Source organism: Lepidochelys kempii, chromosome 3 (genome assembly GCF_965140285.1).
Source record: "Lepidochelys kempii isolate rLepKem1 chromosome 3, rLepKem1.hap1, whole genome shotgun sequence".
Lineage (NCBI taxonomy): Eukaryota > Metazoa > Chordata > Testudines > Cheloniidae > Lepidochelys > Lepidochelys kempii.
Window position 1 is genome coordinate 83,354,800 of NC_136382.1, and position 20,949 is coordinate 83,375,748.

General features: G+C 42.8%; 1 protein-coding gene across 1 annotated transcript in view; it reads right to left on the reverse strand.

Moving 5' to 3' along the window:
- Positions 1-292: 292 nt before the first annotated feature.
- Positions 293-20,949, reverse strand: part of SCML4 (Scm polycomb group protein like 4) — a 113,256-nt gene continuing 92,599 nt past the window's right edge. The window contains exons 6-8 of the mRNA XM_073335165.1: positions 16,065-16,334; positions 3,982-4,127; positions 293-508 (exon numbers count right to left, since the gene is read on the reverse strand). Coding sequence (XP_073191266.1) covers positions 383-508; positions 3,982-4,127; positions 16,065-16,334 — 542 coding nt within the window. The 3' untranslated portion in view covers positions 293-382. The remainder of the gene's footprint in view (positions 509-3,981; positions 4,128-16,064; positions 16,335-20,949) is intronic.

Genomic DNA, 20,949 nt, shown 5'->3' on the forward strand with positions numbered 1-20,949 from the left:
CTAATTATGCCCCAGAGGCTGACAGGTGGCTAATGAGTGACTCTTCTATAGTCCCTCATCAGTCCTCAGCATGTGTCAAAGCTGTATTTGTTTCCGATTTCCCACTTCTGATTACAAAAATAGGACTTACTATAATCATAATAACAATATTAATGATATAAAATAATTATTGTAATTATATACTTTTTGGAAAATTATTAACACAGAACAGCTAAAAGACCCCATTGGATTAAAAAAAGGTGAAGATGCACAAGTATTAAAAAAGAAAGTCTTTGTTAAAAAAGAGGGAAAAACAATTCACAAGTTGATGTATTTCTATAAGGCAACATGTTACCTTTTGTCTGCTATCTGGGATTATGTTGGGCCACTGTTGAAGGAAATGTCAGAACTTTGCTTGCTTGAGTTTATCGATGTGGTAACAAAGTTTCAATGCTGGTCCTAATTTCAGCCCCAAGTATTTCATGATCATGTCACTTTTCAGTAACAATAAAGCATTGCCATCAATCTCCTGTTTTAAAAAAAGAGAGAGAAAAATCAAGATGTATAACCTGTGACCAGTGCTGAAAAAGTAAGAGAGCAAGCATTCCATTGCAGCTAAGACATCTTCCAGCTGCATCTTCAAATGGCTTCATTCAGAGTAGAGCTGGCTGAAATTTTGTCAATTTTAAAGTTTCATCAAAGCACCTTGATGTTAAAACGTGCCATATCAGTGCTAAGTATTAGCATGACTTCCATACATTTCATCGTTTCTGTTTGATGGTCAGAGCTTGTCTGTGTGATCCAAGTTATACTAATGAAGCATTACTATCAAGCTTACTGTGCACGGACCATTATTGTGCTTAGTGCTGATCCACAGTAAGATCACTTTATGATTCACTCAATCAGCAGTTGATGGTCAATTTCCACTCCTCTTGCCCCCACACACCACATTGGAAACCACTTTCTCCTTATCGCTTCTTCCTATCATTTTCAGAAGGTAAGATAAAGGAAGAATCAATGTTGCATTCAAATATGGATACAACCAACATGTGCATAGCATAAAGAAAAACAAACTTCTGGAGTTTAGAATGAAGTAAAATAAAATACTATCGAGTGATTAGAGTGAATCCGGCTTTTTCAAAATGTTTTTTTCCCTTTAACATTATTAGTATGTAAGGGTTAGAATTAAATTACATGACAAGAGTGTGCCAGAGGGAGCATTCATATTTAATTAAATATCCTGCAATAGCTATGTCCCTCTGATGAAAAAGTATGTTTGCTTGATTTCTCTTTATTAATACTATGTCAGTAATGATCTAAAACTCTGCAATAGCACTATTAGAAGATGCAGGACCAGATCCTTAGCTGGTGTAACTCACTGAAGCCAAGGGAGTCAGGTTTACTTACACTAGTTGAGGTCTGGCCCACAGTAATTTGGACCAGTATTGTAGACTACTGGAGTGTTTCTATAAGGGATTGGGAGCAAGAAGTGACACAGGTTTCTCAAGTACAGCCTGCAAGACTGCAGTAGCATTTGGAGATAGCGAGCAGCTTCCAGCTGCAATAGGAAAGCATTAAGGCTTGTTTCTGCAAACACTTATTCCCGAGCATATTTCTCAGCATGGTGAGTAATCCCTAAAGGGGCACTAACCCTGTGGGGTTGATTCACTAGAACTATTCGGAGTAGCTAGCGCTATACTCAGTAATAAGTGTTTGCAGGATCAGGCTGCTCGTGAATAAAAGGATTAAAACAGCAAAATGAGACTGCGCCTCCCACTTCTTGGTCCCACTTCAGAGGCTGGAAATGTAGGCTTCCCCTCTCAGTAAGGTCACCCTCTGCAAGCAATACTGTCGAGTGGTAAGCTAACTGGAACAAAGCTAAAATAATCAATATGAAGAAGGTCGAGAAAACTATATGTGCTCACAATTACAATATCCATCACTGGAAGAGGCAGGTTATAATTCTGAATGAACAGGTTTAATTACCTTAAACATAAAGATTTTAGTCTCCTTCACATATGCATTTGCCAATTACTGACCATAATTAAACTATCAGAGCGTTGCATTGCTTTGCTCCCTTTTAGTTTGATTTTGCTACTTGTTAATTCTCCATGTATTCCTCCGTCATGTACTATCCTCTGCAAACTCTCTCTCTCTCTCTCCTTCCCTTCTCCCACGGCTGGGTATCACTTTTGCTGCTTTCTTCTTGCTGAGAGGTCATTGCAAAACCACACACACTCATTGCCAGAAATGCTACTGCAAGAGAGGTGTACAGCTGATGGTCTCACACCAGTTCTGCGCCCTTCAGTGACCCTATAAATTATGGGCTAGACTCTTCTGAGCCTGGACCCTGTTGCAGTGGCTCCAGATGCAGAAACTCTCCCTGGGAGAGGCTGCAGCGCAGAAAACAGCCCAGGAGGTTGGGGGATTCGCGGATCCAGTGCACACCCCCAGAAGCCACTTTTGACAGAGTTACTGCAGAATCTTGGCCACAAGCAAGAGCTGCCTTCCTACATGGGAAAAACACAAGGGAGGGCTGTGATGGTACCACTCACTGCCTTCCCTGTTGTGGAGATAGGGGAATAGACTGGCTAAGGTGGATTATCTCTCCCTACAGCTGTTTAGGTGAATTTGGCACAGTAAGTATAAGTCAATCCCCAATCCCTGATGGTCACTTTAAATATAACAGGGCAAGAGATAGCACTGTCCTCATTTGCTTTTCCTTTTCCCACTTTCTCTTCATTGTACCACCCTGCTACAACGGTGGTGTCACGGCTAAGATTAGTTGATTGCTAAAGCAATGATTTCAGGTGCTTGTTGGGCCTGTCAATGACATTAAGTGCTTCAAAGTAAATTACGCTTCATAGAAAGATTTAACACACAGGAAGATATGGCTAAGGTTAATGGACTAATCACTTGCCTCTCCCCTCTGGGGTCTCCATGCTAATCCAGCTTAGATTTGAAGGTTGAAAAATTGCAGGGATATATATATTTCAAAGGCCTAATTGAATTGAGTTGTGCAGTAGCCTCACCCAAGCTCTCAGACCTATTGCATATTTTACAGTGAAACTGACTCTAAGTATATACAACAGGTGCTGGGTACTTCACAATGGAAGATGTGGCAAATTTTAGTGCCCATTTAACTGGGTCTCTTTTGTCACAAATACTGTAGGACTATGGCACCACATAAAATCCTACAGCATAGCTCACCTAGAGGCTGTTGTGTCAGCGCACCAGGCTCCATGCTGTATAAGACAATATAATGTCAGAATCTGCCACATATGCAATAACAAAACAAAAACCGCCCTGATGCTTTTGTACTAGGCAGACTTGTCACTTCCCAAACGTTCTTCTTTCTGGGACAGGGCGAGGAATAGCAGGGAAAGTCTGCACATGTTTCTGGGATCCTCCCTCACATTCACACCCGCTTCCCCTGATTTACATCTCCCCGCCCCAGTCTCAAAACCTTCCAGCAAGGCAACTTTTGTTCAACTGCAGATGGCTAAACTATGTTGTCTACACTGCTGGTTTATACCATGCTTTTGTCAAACGGTTTATAGGAAAGCCATACGGTGTTTGTAATGGTCAAGGAAACTAAGTTAGCTCCTTACTGGCCTGGACTTCATTTAAACACAGTGCTGGAGCTAATTAAGATATGGCCTTAAGCACCCAGCTCAGGGGATTAGCTATAGAATGACATAAGCCATTGCTTCCCTCCAGGGGTTGAGAGAGCAATTCCTCCACACATTACTCTCAGCCTCTGCTGACACGAATCACCTGGCTGGACCTAGAAGTTCTTTTAATGTAGAGTTAAACTCCAACACTTGGATGTTAACATCAGCTGTGTCTTGTAAACTGCTGAGTGCAAGCAATTCCCCCTGCAGCCAGCAGGCGTTGGGGATGCTCCTTGCCTCACAAGATAAGACTCTCACTTGGTAAAGTCAATGACCTGTAAACTCAGCCCAAATAGCTGGGTTACACCATGGACCGCCTCCTACGTACATGTTTTCTGAAAAGCTCCACGTGCGGACCTAACGCGTGAGGATCTGCATCCTTCACAAACCAAACCACATCATCGACAGTCCAGGTCGAAGGGTTCTTGCTTGACGGCCGAGCTGCATCTTGTCTTTCTGGCGAAGGACTTGAGGCTATGGATAGAAAAAGCCCATAACAGCATGTTACAACTTAATACCAGTTAATGAGTTTTGAGAGCACTTTGGAGTAGGGCAGCCTTAGGTGGTTGCTACGGTGTTGGTGTTCGGGCTGGTGTGGGTGTGGGGGTCGGGGGGGCAGGGGGGAGAAGAGAAGGTATTTGACTGCTTACTAGGAGACTTGGTCCCAGCTGGTGAATTGTGTTAAAAACGATGAAATGCTCAGTCTCTTGCTGGGAAAGGAAAAAACGTACCAGCTGCCATGCTCATAACAGAGCAGCCACTGCTGTCTGATCTGCAGGCAGCAGGAATATTGGCTCAAGAAGGCACTGCTCTCCCACCTGGAGATAAAACACCACAGCGCTAAACAAAGGAATTAGCCATCCAGTGCAAAGGCTGGATGAAATGGGGATTTAGCAAATTGTTTGTTCTTAGTGTTCAGATATTTTGACTTATCCTGCAGCTTAAAAGAGCATTTCCATTTGATATCCTCCTAATCTCGGGCTCTCACAAAGTTGAAGGTCCCCAGTGATTGCCTATTTGGAGAGCTACTAAAATGTGCGAAGATGAACATTGCACATGTGACTTTTTAATGGTATAAGCCCAGGATGATTTAAGGTCACTTCAGCCTGTTCCAGCCTTAAATCAAGGCAATAAAGGCACATTGGAATGAAAGTGCATTTATGTTTTTATTCCTAGTCTCTGCAGAATTATAAATCTCAGTCACTACGTGTATGCAACCTGCCCCCCGCCCCTCCTTCATGGTGTTGCACTATTTGCAGTGCTATGTGATGACATTTGATTACAGGAAAGCTGTTTACATTTGTCTATACAAAGCAAACTTCACATTAACTGGAGGCAGCGTATAGACTCATAACACCTTAGTAGCCAAAACCGCCTCGTCTCTCTTTGTTAGAGCAGAATTTTTAATGAGTAGATATGAATAGTAAGAGACCAGGCACAACAGAAAAAGAACAGAGCAGGCAGGGGGAGATCAGAATACCTGACGAGTTGAAAAACTGGAGGCCAGAGAAGCCCAGAGTAGTCAATAGGGGAATCAGAGAGGCTCAAAGTGGCTGATTAGAGAAGATCTGAGACAGCCAAAGAAACACTGAGCTTGAAAAAATGTATAAACTCTGTAAGAATCCCACAGACCAGTGAGAGCACTATAATACATGTGAGCAAATGGAATGGGCTGGATTAGCGGCTCATGTAAACTGGTATCCCATGGACTTCAATGGAGCTCGGCTGATTTGCACCATCGGAGGATCTGCCCCTACAAGCAGGATCCCTGCCTAATGTCCAGGCTGTGCATACTGGTACTTTTTTGCCATCCAAAATATCTCACAGTGTAACATAATTCGGTATATTTTTGCAATTATGAAAGATGGACTCCAATAAGCAGCAATACTATGGATGTGCAAATCTGACTGACGGGGCTTCATACTGGGATTTGATGTAAATATCGTGATAATTATACTCTCATTTACTAGGTCACTCTTTTGGATATACAGGACAAGGAGTAGCTGCAGGTCCTCTAAGTAGACTGCTAGTGTTCATGTTCATATGCAATCAGGCAACTCTGGGCTCTGCTAGCAGAATAAATGCAGTGCACATCTGGGATCTTTGGCATGAAGCTGTGAAGAAAAAGCATGCCAAATGAATGGTACCATCTCTGCCAACCATCGGATGATCAGCAACGTAGAATACATTGTCAGGGACGAGCGAAAGAAACAGGATGCATCTTGAAAGCAGAATTTCAGCTAGACAGAAATAGGTTCTCATTATCTTAGCTGAAAAAAGCACCAAGTTCTATCCCTCTTGATCAAGGTGGAACCTTGCTTTCAGTCTAATCCAGATATAGGCATGTGTGTGGAGCTACCTAGAAAACTGCCAGTTGGCCGTTCAAATGGAAGGCTGTCAGTGGCCAGGGCAGACTTTAGGTTTTCACTCCAAAAAGGGTGGTTAGGTAGTGGCGCAGTGAGTCAGATGCACCTAGTGAATTTGAGAGGGAAGTTTCTACCCTGACACTATAAACTGTAGAAGACTATGACCTTGATACTGCTCCTGCTAGGTGATCTAGCCTCCATTGTGCTGAATGAGCATGAAAATGAAAATGTCAGGCAAAGCTCTGCTTCTGATTACATCAGTGTCAATATAAAGCAACCCCAGTGCATCTACACCAGTGTACGTGAGGGCAGAGTATGGCCCAGTGACTCTTGTCTGATGTGCATTGCTTCCAGAAATGCCATGGAAGGGCAGAGGAGAACAGATGGCCCACTGGGAACAGCAGGAAGTCTTTAACAGTATTACCCATTTCTCTAATAAAAAGAAGGGGGAGGGTGGAGAAAAGAGAAGGTTGAAATGACAAGAGAATTCAATTCACCCCTGACAATGAAACAATCAATAAGTTGAAGCTAAGGTTTTTAAGATAAAATATAAACGACCCTTTTAAGCAGACTGTATTGGTAGAACTCTTCAAGGATATCTGAAAAGCCCCAGAAATTTAAAATCACTCTTTCAAATTCCAAATCAGTAACAGAGCACTGATTTGAAAACCATTAACTGTTTTTTCCCCCAAATATTAATATTTGAAATCCATTTCCCCCAGCACTTCTCTGCTACAACCTGAATTCAGGGTTCTGTGCTTTTCTGACATTAGTTAATGACATCACAAGCACCTACAATAGATTATTTGCTGACATTATCTGTCGTGTTTTAGAGCCAATTTACCCATATTTATTTTACGGGGTTTATCACTGCAGTATCACCACCTCATATGAGTAAGCATTAAAGTAACAGGGCATTGTTGAAACTGGCATACCATTAATTTGCACACAAAATCCAGAACTCGGGTCTTGGTAAGCAAGTACAGGAAGATCTGTTTTCCATATGTTTTAGAACATTTTTCAAGCTTTTCACTCTGGCCATATAGTCTATTGATCTGGGAACTTAAAAAAAAGCCCCATAAACTTCTTCATTTACAAAAACTTAATTTCAACAGGACTTTATTACATGTTATACAAGGTGATTTGGTAACATCATTTTGCTGGAAGAATCCTACATTATAAACAAAATTGTTTGATGGTTGTATGATAAATACTGTACTTTCTTGTGTCTGAAGGTACTTGCAATTAACACAGGGTTTAGATAAATGAAGAAGTCTCATCTCTCATGGGTATTTTATGCTATCCTGTCATCAGAATTAATCAAGATGTTAATGAATACTCAGATTACAAAGAGATGTGAATGTTCAGTATGAATAATTATTTTTAGAGATCATAATCTAGGTCAAATCCAATTTCCCCGTTTTTGACAGGTGGCAAAAAATTACCAAATTAATGGAATGGGATGTGGAAAGCTAGGCAATGAAAGGGAGGGAGAAGAAAGCACTTTTCCATTCTTCCTAAAACCAGATGATGGGGAAGAAGAGGAATAGATCCTATTTCATCCACACTAAACTGGGAGGAGAGGTAGATACACTGGAGGGTAGGTATAGGATACAGAGGGACCTAGACAAAAGGATTGGGCCAAAAGAAATCTGATGAGGTTCAGCAAGGACAAGTGCAGAGTCCTGCACTTAGGACAGAAGAATCCCATGCACAGCTAGAGACAAGGGACCGAGCGGCTAGGCAGCAGTTCTGCAGAAAAGGACCTAAGGGTTACAGTGGATGAGAAGCTGGATATGAGTCAACAGTGTGCCCTTGTTGCTAAGAAGACTAATGGCATTTGGGGCTGTATAAGTAGGGGCATTGCCAGCAGATCAAGGGACGTGATCGTTCCCCTCTATTCGACATTGGTGAGGCCTCATCTGGAGTACTGTGTCCAGTTTTGGGCCCCACATTACAAGAAGGATGTGAAAAAATTGGAAAGCGTCCAGCGGAGGGCAACAAAAATTATTAGGGGGCTGGAGCACATGACTTATGAGGAGAGGCTGACGGAACTGGGATTGTTTAGTCTGCAGAAGAGAAGAATGCTCTCTATAAATATATCAGAGGGATGGATAAATACCGGAGAGGGAGAGGAATTATTTAAGCTCAGTACCAATGTGGAGACAAGAACAAATGGATATAAACTGGCCACCAGGAAATTTAGACTAGAAATTAGATGAAGGTTTCTAACCATCAGAGGGGTGAAGTTTTGGAATAGCCTTCAAAGGGAAGCAGAGGGGGCAAAAGATCTATCTGGCTTTAAGATTAAACTCGATAAGTTTATGGAGGAGATGGTATGATGGGATAACATGGTTTTGGTAATTAAATATTCATGGTGAATAGGTGATGGGATATTAGATGGGGTGGGATCTGAGTTACCCAGGAAAGAATTTTCTGTAGTATCTGGCTGATGAATCTTGCCCATGTGCTCAGAGTTTGGCTGATCACCATATTTGGGGTCGGGAAGGAATTTTCCTCCAGGGCAGATTGGAAGAGGCCCTGGAGGTTTTTCGCCTTCCTCTGTAGCATGGGACACAGGTCACTTGCTGGAGGATTCTCTGCTCCTTGAAGTCTTTAAACCACGATTTGAGGACTTCAATAGCACAGACATAGGTGAGAGGCTTTTTGCAGGAGTGGTGGGTGAAATTCTGTGGCCTGCGTTGTGCAGGTGGTCAGACTAGATGATCATAATGGTCCCTTCTGACCTAAATATCTATGAATCTATGAATGAGGGGGGATTTGATAGCTGCTTTCAACTACATGAAAGGGGGTTCCAAAGAGGATGGATCTAGACTGTTCTCAGTGGTAGCAGATGACAGAACAAGGAGCAATGGTCTCAAGTTGCAGTGGGGGAGGTTTATGTTGGATATTAGGAAAAAAATTTTCACTAGGAGGGTGGTGAAGCATTGGAATGGGTTACCTAGGGCGGTGGTGGAATCTCCTTCCTCAGATGTTTTTAAGGTCAGGCTTGACAAAGCCCTGGCTGGTATGATTTAGTTGGGGATTGGTCCTGCTTTGAGCAGGGAGTTGGACTAGATGGCCTCTTGAGGTCCCTTCCAACCCTCATATTCTATGATTCTATGAACCAATTTTTGGAAAGTCCATGACAAAAATACATCAGAAACAGGGCATAGTTGCGGCAGAAGAGAAGCAGAACAGTATGTGCCAAGGAGGCTTTCAGCAAGAATTCTGAGACTCATGGACAACATCTAACGCCTACTGAAGTCACTGGAAAGACTCCTGCTGACTTCAGTGAGCTTTGGATCAGGCCCATATGCACCACCTTGGGGCGACCAAGCTCAAGGGCTCTCTGCCCCATTTGTCCTTTTCTTTGACTCTAGTCTTTAGGCCTTCCTCCCAGGCCTGGAACCACCCCAAAGAGGATGATGAAGTGATGTAAAGCCCAACAACTAAACTGGTGTCAAAACATAGTAAAGAAACATAATGCAGAAACTGAGATAAAAATAGCAAAAGAAGAGAAGATAAATAATGTGCTCCTTAAATACAAGAGCAGCCCAAGCTTATTAGAGAGCATGTGAGTGGCATGAAGTCAGCATCTGAAGATGTTGATTTAGAGAATCTGGAAGGGTGTCAGAGAGAGAGAGAGAGAGAACTACTGACATTAGAAAGCCTGGTGAAAAGGGAAACTGGCAGTTTTCTCCAAACTCTTAAAGCTCGAGAAAGCAGGAGGATTTCCAAGGCTATGTGGGTTACAGCAGAATAATTCCACATCCCTAGCAGATTGTCTGTATACAATGACCTAAAATGAGGCAGAAGCCACAGCAGGTGGCAATGTGGAGGCACCTCCTTAAAGCCATAATCTGGAGATGTTTTTAGTGTAATTGTGGGGAATTGGCCACCAGCCTCCCATTCACCTGACTCCATCATGGGAACTTTGAGGTTAAAACCTATGCATTGCACTTTAAAAATGGGTTCTGCTATGCATAAGTATATATTTTATAGCCTGAATTATGTGGGTTTTTTTAAAAGTGTCCTTTACAGTAAATAATACATGATCTTTTACAAAAATATCAGTGAATAAAGAAAATTTGGCTTGAGGCTTCAAAAAAAAAGTCCTAAATTTGTTCCCCTTTTAATGCCACCTCAGTTTAATGAGCCCTTCTTGTCAGTATGCAAACAGAGATGGATACGTGCAGATTCCAATTGCTCATCTCTGTTTTCTTATGATTGAGCAGCATGTAAACTAGTTCTAGGGAGAAGAAAAACACAAAGAAGCATCCTAGTGAGATTGCAGATTTCTGAAACCTTTGCAGCTGAGTGTGTTGTGAAGGCAATAAATAAACTACACGCCTGCTGCACTGAAACCAGTTCACAAAGATCTGTTATTAACAAAGTCTAGCAATACCACTGAAGGTGAATGCAGCAAGTTAGCTGAAACATATGATCCGTGTGAAGACGTACACAAGGTTTAAGAAAACATGCACAATACTTTGTAAAAACTATGGTAAGAACTTCAGTGTTATTGTGGAGAAGTACTTCAGAACTGATGCGATCACAAATATCTAGAGGAAAAATGAAACCAAATGGTGAATGGGAATGTAACGGTTTCCCTGAATCTGTGTGCTATATTGTAATAAAACCATGACCATCTGTGACTTTGCGGGTATCACTGTGTAGCACATAGGCCACTCACAACTTCACAGTGACACCGTGTAGTAGAATTCACATCTCCACTCCAGAAAGCACCAGCTTCTAACCTTGGCTAAAGGAGAATCTCAGCTAGCAGTACAGAGCCTCTGACACACAGCTGAGCAGTTCTGATTAAATAGGTGGCATTGGTACATATGCACACTAGCCAGTTCATTGCAATAGTCCAGCATGTTAGAGTATCTGAGATGTGTGTGGAAACCAATATTGATATTGTTGTAGACTGTAAGCTGTTTGGGGCAAGGTCTTTGTCTTCTTGTGTGTGTAGACAATACCTAGCATATCAATGTTACGTTGCGGATTAATCTGCCAATTTTCAGCTTCACGTACAAATAACAAATATCAGCGACATGGAACTCTCATCCTTTCCTTTTTTGGCTAGAACACCTGGCTGGCCAGGTCTTGCTGGTCTCGTGTGCATGAGTCACATGAAAAAGTATTAAACGGTTTTGGCAGAGACTCATTATCGCCTTGTGTTTTGTGTGGCAGCCTGAAGTTCTGCCAACTCACCTCAAAAACAGCCAAATGGCTCTAGTGCCTGGGCCCAAGCTACCTTTTAAAACATTTCTCCTCTCCCCTCCCCAGCTTTGTTTCCTAACCTGCTACAGAAGAGCTGACTCTAAGTCTTGGGAAATGTCTAGGAAGTTTCAAAGGCAATCGGTTTTGTGAAAATTGTAATAAACTGCTTCCTGGGCAGTCACTGGTGTTGTCCAGATTCTGGACAAAATGCAGCTAGATAGAACCCAATGGGAACAGATGGGATGCTGGAAAGACACTTTAGGTGCATAAACTTGGGCTGGGCGCAAGAGACCTTTAGGTGTTTGAGAAGAGAGTCTCTGAATGGCAAAGATACTACAGAAAAAACCATTCTGACACCAATTGAAGTCAATGGAGAGGTTCACTTAAATGGGTACTCGAGTGGACCCTGATTGACCAGAATGCGACAGTGACACAGTCATTTTTGAAACAATATTGCAGAACATGATAGCGTTTGGGTCTATGTCTACACTGCCACTGAACGGAACGGGAAGCCCCGTTAGGCATACCCGTACTCGCTTTCATTTAGCTAGCACAGCTAAAATAACAATGAAGACTCAGTGGCATGGGCTTCAGCAAGGTGCGAATCCTGGGTACATATTCATGTTGCTAGCCTGTGCTGAAGTGAGGGCTGCTAACCAGATTAAAGCTAGTGTGGGTATACCTATCTAAGCTGCAACCACACCTTCGATTGCAGGCCAGTTGCAGTGTAGACATAGCCTATGAGAAGACCAGGGTCAAGGCTTAAAGAGATGTGGAGGTGAAATACAAGGACATTTGAAAAAGCACCTGTCACAGTTCAGGGCAACTGCAGCTGTATTTCCCGTCATTGGTCCAGCAATGGCACCTGGTATCAGGCTTCCAGCTCCCCAGCCATTGCCTTTCTGGGTGGAAACCCACATCTCTCTCCCTTCTGACCAGGGTATTTCCAGGCTGCACAGCTCCCTGCCTTCACTGTGTTATTCCCAGCAGGGAGAGGCTGCCTGAGGACACCTGCTTGCTTTCTCTTTAGGGATGGTTAACCAGGGTGATTACTACAGTTATAAGTACCACACAGTTCTTTCTATGCAAGCCTATTATATTCTGAAGAGGAAAGCACTACAGAGAAAACACATGAAAAACAATAAAAGAGACTGCACACATGTAGTGCATGCATACCTCTCTGGGGGACGAGGGGGCTTCAAAGGTTTGATAACGGAGCAAATACAGTGGCAGCTCCTCTCCCTACTAGAGAAGGTACACACAAAGCCACAACACCACATACACAACTGCACTTTTAATGTACCCCAAAGGTATTAACCTTCATTCTATAAGAGTTCACTTAATTCAATAAAGTTTATCTTAATTCCATAAGGTTTGTTCGGGATATTACAGAAGGTTGTCAGTCTGTCACAGTGCCATTTTGAAAGGTGACTGTTAAATCCAAAAAGACACTACAGTTAAGAGGAATGGCTGACAGTTCAATGCAATTCAGTGTGCAAAATGCAGGAAATGCATTAAAGATCAGTGTGGATTCATGAAGGATTATTCAAAGATCTGATGTTAATATAATATTTTACTGAAAACTGTAATTCGGGAGGCAACCCCACAGCAATGCTCATAGCCAGTTAAGGCTTGTAAGGTGTCACGGTTCCTTCTCCACTCTGAACCCTGGGGTACAGATGTGGGGACCTGCATGAAAGACACCCTAAGCTTATTCTTACCAGCTTATGTTAAAAACTTCCTCAAGGTACAAACTTTGCCTTGAACCATATGCTTCCACCACTAAGTGTTTTAAACAAAGAACAGGGAAAGAGCCCACTTGGAGACGTCTTCCCCCAAAATATCCCCCCAAACCCTACACCCCCTTTTCCGGAGAAGGCTTGATAAGTATCCTCACCAATTTGTACAGGTGAACACAGACTCAAACCCTTTGAATCATAGAATCATAGAATATCAGGGTTGGAAGGGACCTCAGGAGGTCATCTAGTCCAACCCCCTGCTCAAAAGCAGGACCCATCCCCAATTAAATCATCCCAGCCAGGGCTTTGTCAAGCCTGACCTTAAAAACTTCTAAGAAAGGAGATTCCACCACCTCCCTAGGCAACACATTCCAGTGTTTAACCACCCTCCTAGTGAAAAAGTTTTTCCTAATATCCAACCTAAACCTCCCCCACTGCAACTTGAGACCATTACTCCTTGTCCTGTCCTCTTCCACCACTGAGAATAGTCTAGAACCATCCTCTCAGGAACCACCTCTCAGGTAGTAGAAAGCAGCTATCAAATCCCCCTTCATTCTTCTCTTCCGCAGACTAAACAATCCCAGTTCTCTCAGCCTCTCCTCATAAATCATGTGTTCCAGACCCCTAATCATTTTTGTTGCCCTTCGCTGGACTCTTTCCAATTTATCCACATCCTTCTTGTAGTGTGGGGCCCAAAACTGGACACAGTACTCCAGATGAGGCCTCACCAATGTCGAATAGAGGGGGACGATTACGTCCCTCGATCTGCTCGCTATGCCCCTACTTATACATCCCAAAATGCCATTGGCCTTCTTGGCAACAAGGGCACACTGCTGACTCATATCCAGCTTCTCGTCCTCTGTCACCCCTAGGTCCTTTTCTGCAGAACTGCTGCCTAGTCATTCGGTCCCTAGTCTGTAGCTGTGCATTGGGTTCTTCCGTCCTAAGTGCAGGACCCTGCACTTATCCTTATTGAACCTTGGATCGTAAGAACAATGAAAAATCAATCAGGTTCTTAAAAGAAGAATTTTAATTAAAGAAAAGGTAAAAGAATCACCTCTGTAAAATCAGGATGGTAAATACCTTACAGGGTAATCAGATTCAAAACATAGAGAATCCCTCTAGGCAAAACCTTAAGTTACACAAAGACACAAAAACAGGAATATACATTCCATCCAGCACAGCTTATTTACCAGCCATTAAACAAAAGGAAATCTAATGTATTTCTAGCTAGATTACTTACTAACTTAACAGAAGTTCTGAGGCTGCCTTCCTGATCTGTTCCCGGCAAAAGCATCACACAGACAGACAAACCCTTTGTTCCCCCCCACTCAAGATTTGGAAGTATCTTGTCCTCTCATTGGTCATTTGGGTCAGGTGCCAGGGAGGTTACCTTAGCTTCTTAACCCTTTACAGGTGAAAGGGTTTTGCCTCTGGTCAGGAGGGATTTTATAGCACTTTATACAGAAAGGTGATTACCCTTCCCTTTATATTTATGACACAAGGGAAATATGCTTTTTTTGCTGTCATAAGTTAATGCTAGACAAGGGCGGGGGATTTGAAGAGAAATAAGAAAGGCTTCTGCAAATATATCAAGGTGAAAAGAAATACTAGAATGACAGAAGGTTCCATTAATAAAGGAGGAAGGGAAAGAAATTAATTACTTAAAATGGCTGAGACAATTAATTCCTTTGTTAAATCTGTCTTTTAGATGAAAAATATATAAATGGAGTTTGAATAATTAGAAAGGAAGGAAGACACTGTTAAAATCACTCTAATGATAAAGAGAAGCTAATAGAATACTTGGAAAAAGTGAACAAAGATATGGATTCTAGAGTAAGAGAATTAGTTAACAATGAAACACTGACAATTATTTTTGAAAAATCATGGATACTAAAAGGCTGGGGAAAAGTAAATTAATTCTGATTTCCAAAAAAAGGAAAGAAGAACAATTCTAGTAATTACTGTGCCATGACTGAGATCCTACCCTGCAATCAGCACAGCTCAGAAGGGATGTATTGAAAGGTAGCAGTAAGCCATTTTTGTGACTCCTTCCTCCATTCTCCCCTGATTCTGTGGCCATCTGGCTGCTGGATAGGTCTCTACCTGGTCCCACAGGGCTCCTCTACTTTACCCCTGGCTGGCTGCCTCTTTAACCCATCCATACCCCGACCTTGGCCCTATGCAGTCAGAGAATTCTTCACTGAGAGAATACTCCAATTGCCATCGGAACTGTTTTAAAGGCTCTTTTGTATAACCAGAGCAGTACAAAGCAGTGTTAATGGGGCCAAGGATCAGGCTATATAAGATTAAGCCCATGTAAAATACTGGAACAAAAAAGTAGAAGGGGAAAAATCATTAAATACATAGGGCCCAACCAACATCTATTGAATTCAGTAGAAAAACTCTTATTAACTTTAATGGGAGCAGAAGCGAGCCCTTAAAGGATAATGGAGCAATGAGCAGTAAGCAGCCTGGGTTTATAAAGATTACATGTTTCTCAACCAACTTTTTGTGACGAAATTTGACATAATTCGTAGGTGAAGAGTGATAGTGGGCTATGAAGTACAGCTCGGAAATAATCCCTTTTGTTGAGATAATTAATTATAAGAATCATGCCTTTATTTTGCCGGCTGGCTGTTGGGATCTGCATTGCACAGCACCATGTACACTTATGGAGCTATATAAATAATGAACTGTGTCGAATTTGGGGAATGAATAATTTGATATTCAGATAAATATTTATAGCCATAAAACCAGTTACTCCAGTTCTGTCATATGCATTACACGTAACAGATTTAAATTGAATAGTAAGAGTACCAGAAAACATTCACGTTTTCTACTGGACAACCTTTTCATCATTTATTTCTCCTTCTCCATAGTTTGCTATTGCTTCCTCTAACTCACAGTGTTTATGATTTGACCACTGGGGTTATTATTCTGTAGCTCTTACATGAAACTCACCTAACATCGAACAGAGTTTGCGGTGAGTAAGGACTGTGCGATGGAGCCACAGGAGAACAAAATAACACACATGGTTAATATCAAGATGGAATCATATAGATATATTATGTTACCACTTCTGTTTCCTTCAAGATAGGTTCCATTTCTAGTTGGGCTGGATGTCTGATGCCTCAAACCAGTAGATGATGGTCCCCCGGAGGACATCGGACCGGAACGATGGCTGCAAGAGGAAGGGGAGCCTCCAGCAAGACGTCCATCTCCAGAGCTTTGTCTCATGGTATACAGGGAGCTCATGCAATTAAAGGCAGAATCAGAAGGATCAACACTGTAGCGCTTCATGTTCATAGGGTCAACCAGGTAATCTTCAGGTACGATAGTTTCTGCTTGGCGGGAAGCCAGTGAAGAGAAATATAGATCAATGAAATGTAGATCATTTCTGGTCAGCCATTGAACACCTTGTTTAAAAAGTTGTTTTGTACAATTAGTTTAACTCTCTTTGCAATATCACACATAGCCAACTGGAATCCACCGGCCAGAGCCCTCAATGGGATGCCTGTGCTGAACTGCAGCATGGGCAGAGTAACAGTTATGTTGTTGGGAACTTCAAAAGTAATTGCTGGTGCAACAGCCGTACAGACAACTGAATGCATCTTCTGGGTTTTAAGAAGTGACAATGGGTAATAAGACAAATTCATACCTCCGGTACTAAATAACAACAACAGGTGTAACTCCACCTAAGTCATTGGAGTTACAGCAGGGTTGAGTGTGGCTCAGTCTGATTCAGCTGTGTTAGTTTTGTTTTGGAGCAATTATTTCTTCAGAATCAGGGGGCATTTACTATTAAATTTGAAAGGAGGATGGGGGAAGCATGGTCCTGATGGGATGAGGCACAGGTCTCATTTGCCTAATGGTGCTACATGAATAACAGAGTATGCAGGTTATGCATCCATCATTCTCTTATTCCCTTGCACATAAAGCATGAAGGTCAGAAGGAAAAGGAGGACAAATGGGCATGCAATTTATTGGGTAAAAACTCCTGTCAGCCAATGAGAAAGAGTAAAGATAATAAACCAAAATGTTCTGGCTGCAATTACAAAAATTAATCAGGAAATATAATCAGACATCAGGCCTGATATTCCCCAAGGGAAAGAAAAACTAGATAATTCATGAGCACTCCCAAGTTTGATTACCAACAGAGAGAGATAATTGAGCTTTCCAAATACATTTCAGGTGCAAACATGAATACAGGCAACATAACCACTTACAAGTTTTTGCCCTGTTGCGTCCCTTCCCAGTTTTGTACAGTTGTTGCTTTCTGAAATAATAACTATCCAAACCCAAACAGAATATCCTTTCCTCTTACCATGTAGCCATCAGTTTATATTATTATCTATATAGTCCTATAGATGTGCATGGCACTTTGCATATATGGTAGGCAAGAGCGATACCACCATCTATTGTAAAGGTTGCCTGACAATTTCCATGATAAGGCCCTGTTTTCATAACATTGCCAAAGTTAAACTGTTTGGTTTGAAATTTTCCATGCCATGTGTCTGCCTCAGACTGAAATAGCTTGGAAAGTTTCAGTCAAACCAGTACAGCTACTTCCAAGAACAAGGCTAGAGAAAAATACATTGTATTTCAATATTGAAAACATTCTGGCAAACTTTTATCTGTGTCTCCCATGCTTTGGAGCATGGACTTGAAATTTGTCAAGGGAGTGAACTTCATGTTAGGGATGTGCCTTTTGCTGTTCCTATGAAAATCTCCCTGCATTGGCTAAATTATAAAGCGTTTGAAAAAATCACAGTGCACAAACACTCAGTAGAGACTTAGAGATTTGTAGCTAAGATCACCAAAGATTCCATGCATACTGAGCATGCTCCAGCTGCTTGCAGCTTGTATGTATGACCAGACCATGAGTGCGCCATCCCCATGGAGTGATTGAGCATGGTCCATCCACAGGATGGGCCCAAGCACTGGAAATGAGAGAAGGGAACCTGTCTCTCTCAGTGACCCCCTTGCTAGGCCCAGACACCAAAGGGGAGGAAGGCACAAGAGCCAGATGGGAAGAGAGGAGGAGATGGCAATAAGGAGATTGCTGGGACTGGCACTGGGGAGAGTGAAGCTGTGACTGGGAACCGGAGGGCCAGGGAGGAAATGGGACTGGTTGGGCAAGGAACCGGAGACTGGGAGCAAGTGAAGGGAAGGGTGGAACTGAGAGGTAGGGAGGGAAATGGGGGAGGACTGAGAGCCAGTTGGCAGGGGGGACACTGAGGTCAGATGAGGGAAGGGGAAAACTGGGAAACTATTACTGATTGCACAAGAGGACAGGGAACCAGCATGGGGAGAGAGGCAAGGCAGATCTGATGAGGAACCAGGGAGCAGGAGCAGTACTGGGACCAGCTGGGCTAAGGGACTGTGACAAGGAGCCATGGATGGAGTAGTGGGGAACAGAGACTGAGATTAGCTGAGAAGACCAGGGAGGAAAACTGGGACAGGGAGAAACAAGGGTGTGGGAGGATGACTGAAAGCTGTGGAAAGGGGAGAGGCAGATCCGAGAAGGAGCCAGGAAGGGGTACTGGGACTGGCTGGCAAGGAGACAGAGAGTGCGGGGAGACTGAGGCTTGGACTGGGAACCTGAAGGGGAAAGATTAGGACTTGCTGGGCAAGGAAACTGGGATAAGAAGCCTGAGGAATGGAGAATAGGACTGGGACAACTAGCCAGACGTGGGGAAGAGACAAGACCGCGACAGAGAGAGGTTGGAGGGGATGGAGTAGTAGGGGTTTGGTTTGGGAAGGACAGTGGCCTGAATACATAGGATGGATGGTACTGTGTGTACAGTGTATATAGGGGGAGCTGGTAGCAACCCCTTAAACGTAGGTTGCTTAACACTTTCTATTATACGAGATTCTTAGAACTTTTATTCAGGAAGTGCTACCACCTCCATGGTTTGGAGCAAGCCTTTAAATGTGTCAGAGAGAAAACCCTGAGAATAGACAAGGGCCTTTTCTTTTCCACCCCGAAATTCCGTTCAGGTTCAGCTGAACCCCCTCATTAAACTACACATTTAACAAGCAAAGCATGAACAGAGAACATACAGGATGGACAGCCCTTCTCCTCCAGGCAGATCCGTTTCCTACTTCTTCTTTTTTTAGTTTAATCAAAAACTGCACTTTCGTCCCTCCTGCCCCTTGTCCACACCTTGCTCCCCCTCTCCTTATTACTCAAACGTTATCCTCTGCAGCCTGCCTGCTTCTGCCCATTGCAGACTGTTCAAAACCTCCTTAAGTCATCTTTTTCTCCTACTACTCCACCCACATCACCTCCCTCCTTAAATCCTTCCATGGCTTTTCTCTCTTACCACATTGGTTTGTCCTAAAACTCAAGTCCTCCATAACTATCTATATCTATAAATCCCTGGCCTTATATCCTCTTCCCCCATCTCTCTCCCTAGGCTCCCCTTTATCACCTCTTCTTACTGATTCCTTCATCTCTTTCCCTCATCTCGACTTTGTACTGTCTTTAATGCTGCCTTCCTATGCCTGGAACAATCTCCCTCTTCTTTCCTGCCAAGTGCCCTTTCTCTCCTCCTGCAAATCCCCCTTAAACCACATTTCCTCCCAGAAGCTTTCCTATTTTATTTTTCTCACCCGTAAATCTCTCTGCACTCTCCCTTTCCTGAACTTTTGTGCCTTTCTTTGTCTTGTCTATTTAAGGTCCGGATTCTGAAAATGTACATGCTTAAACTCACTCCTAGGAATATTTCCATGCTGGGATGACTCACATATATAAAGTTCATCTTGAGCCTGTTTGCAGGATTGAGGCCTTAGCTTATAAATTCCTATAAGGGGGAAGGGATCTATTTACTTCCCCATGTGTACATTTATATGTCATGCATCACAACAGTGTCTTAATCTAATGTCCTGATCCACGCAGGCAGACAACTGTGTCACACAGGCAGATCCCTGCTGACATCAGCAGGGCTCTGTGCTGTGTCAGGGGGTCCATCTGCATGGATCAGTTTGAAGGATCAGGTCATATATTTCTAACATGCTACCTACATTTATTGCCTGGTATCATTTATTAAACTATTATTAATAATAATGAATCCACATCCCCGTAGCACAGCTCAGAAAGCCCTCCACTCAGGTCAACAAAACACAACTGTCAAAGCTCTGGATTATATGCTGCAGACATTATGCAAAAGACACATCCTTCAGCAAAGAGACCACAGCAAGCAAATCTGACAACTACCTTGCACTAGATGTAATGAGTTGTGTCTAGACTAGTATATCTCGAGCTGCCTCTCTGTTGCCACAACGCCAGTTATTCAGCTACAAATTGCCTCGCCCCATATAGGAACATCTGCCAAAAATTCCCAAGACAGCATCTCAAAAGGAAGCCCCCCACCCCTGTCAGTGTTATAGGCTACACAATAAGTTCCTGCCTGCCAAAGAGCTGCAGGGCCTTCAGTCTGGTACGCTTCATGCTGTATCACATGTGCACATAGGACAGAGGATAATTAGAGAAAATCCCCATAGAGGCTAATTGGCGACATAGATACTAGTTCCCTAAACAAGAGACTTCCTCTTCAACACACTGGGAGCTTCCCAGGACAACAACTGTCAGGGTCTGGTGTTTGTTTGTTTTTATCTCCGTGTGGAAAACTGTTCTGTAACTTCTGTTCTGACTCTGATTTTCTTTACTGTCTCTTCATAACCTCTTGTTCCACCGTTTATACTGGTTTGTCATTTTATTTCCTCCCATTAAATTCCCCATTAACATTTTTTCTAGCTAATATAGATTTCTTTCTCTCTCTCTCTCTCACTCTTTTTAGCCTGTCTCCCATTGCTCATATCATTTAGTCGTGGGCTCAACCCTATGGCCCTTTCCTGTACCTTTTAAAGTGCTACAATATTTTTTCTTATAATGGGTTGACCAGACGTGAACTCACTATTTTAAGCCGCATGATATCATGTCTTCCTCAGTCCTGT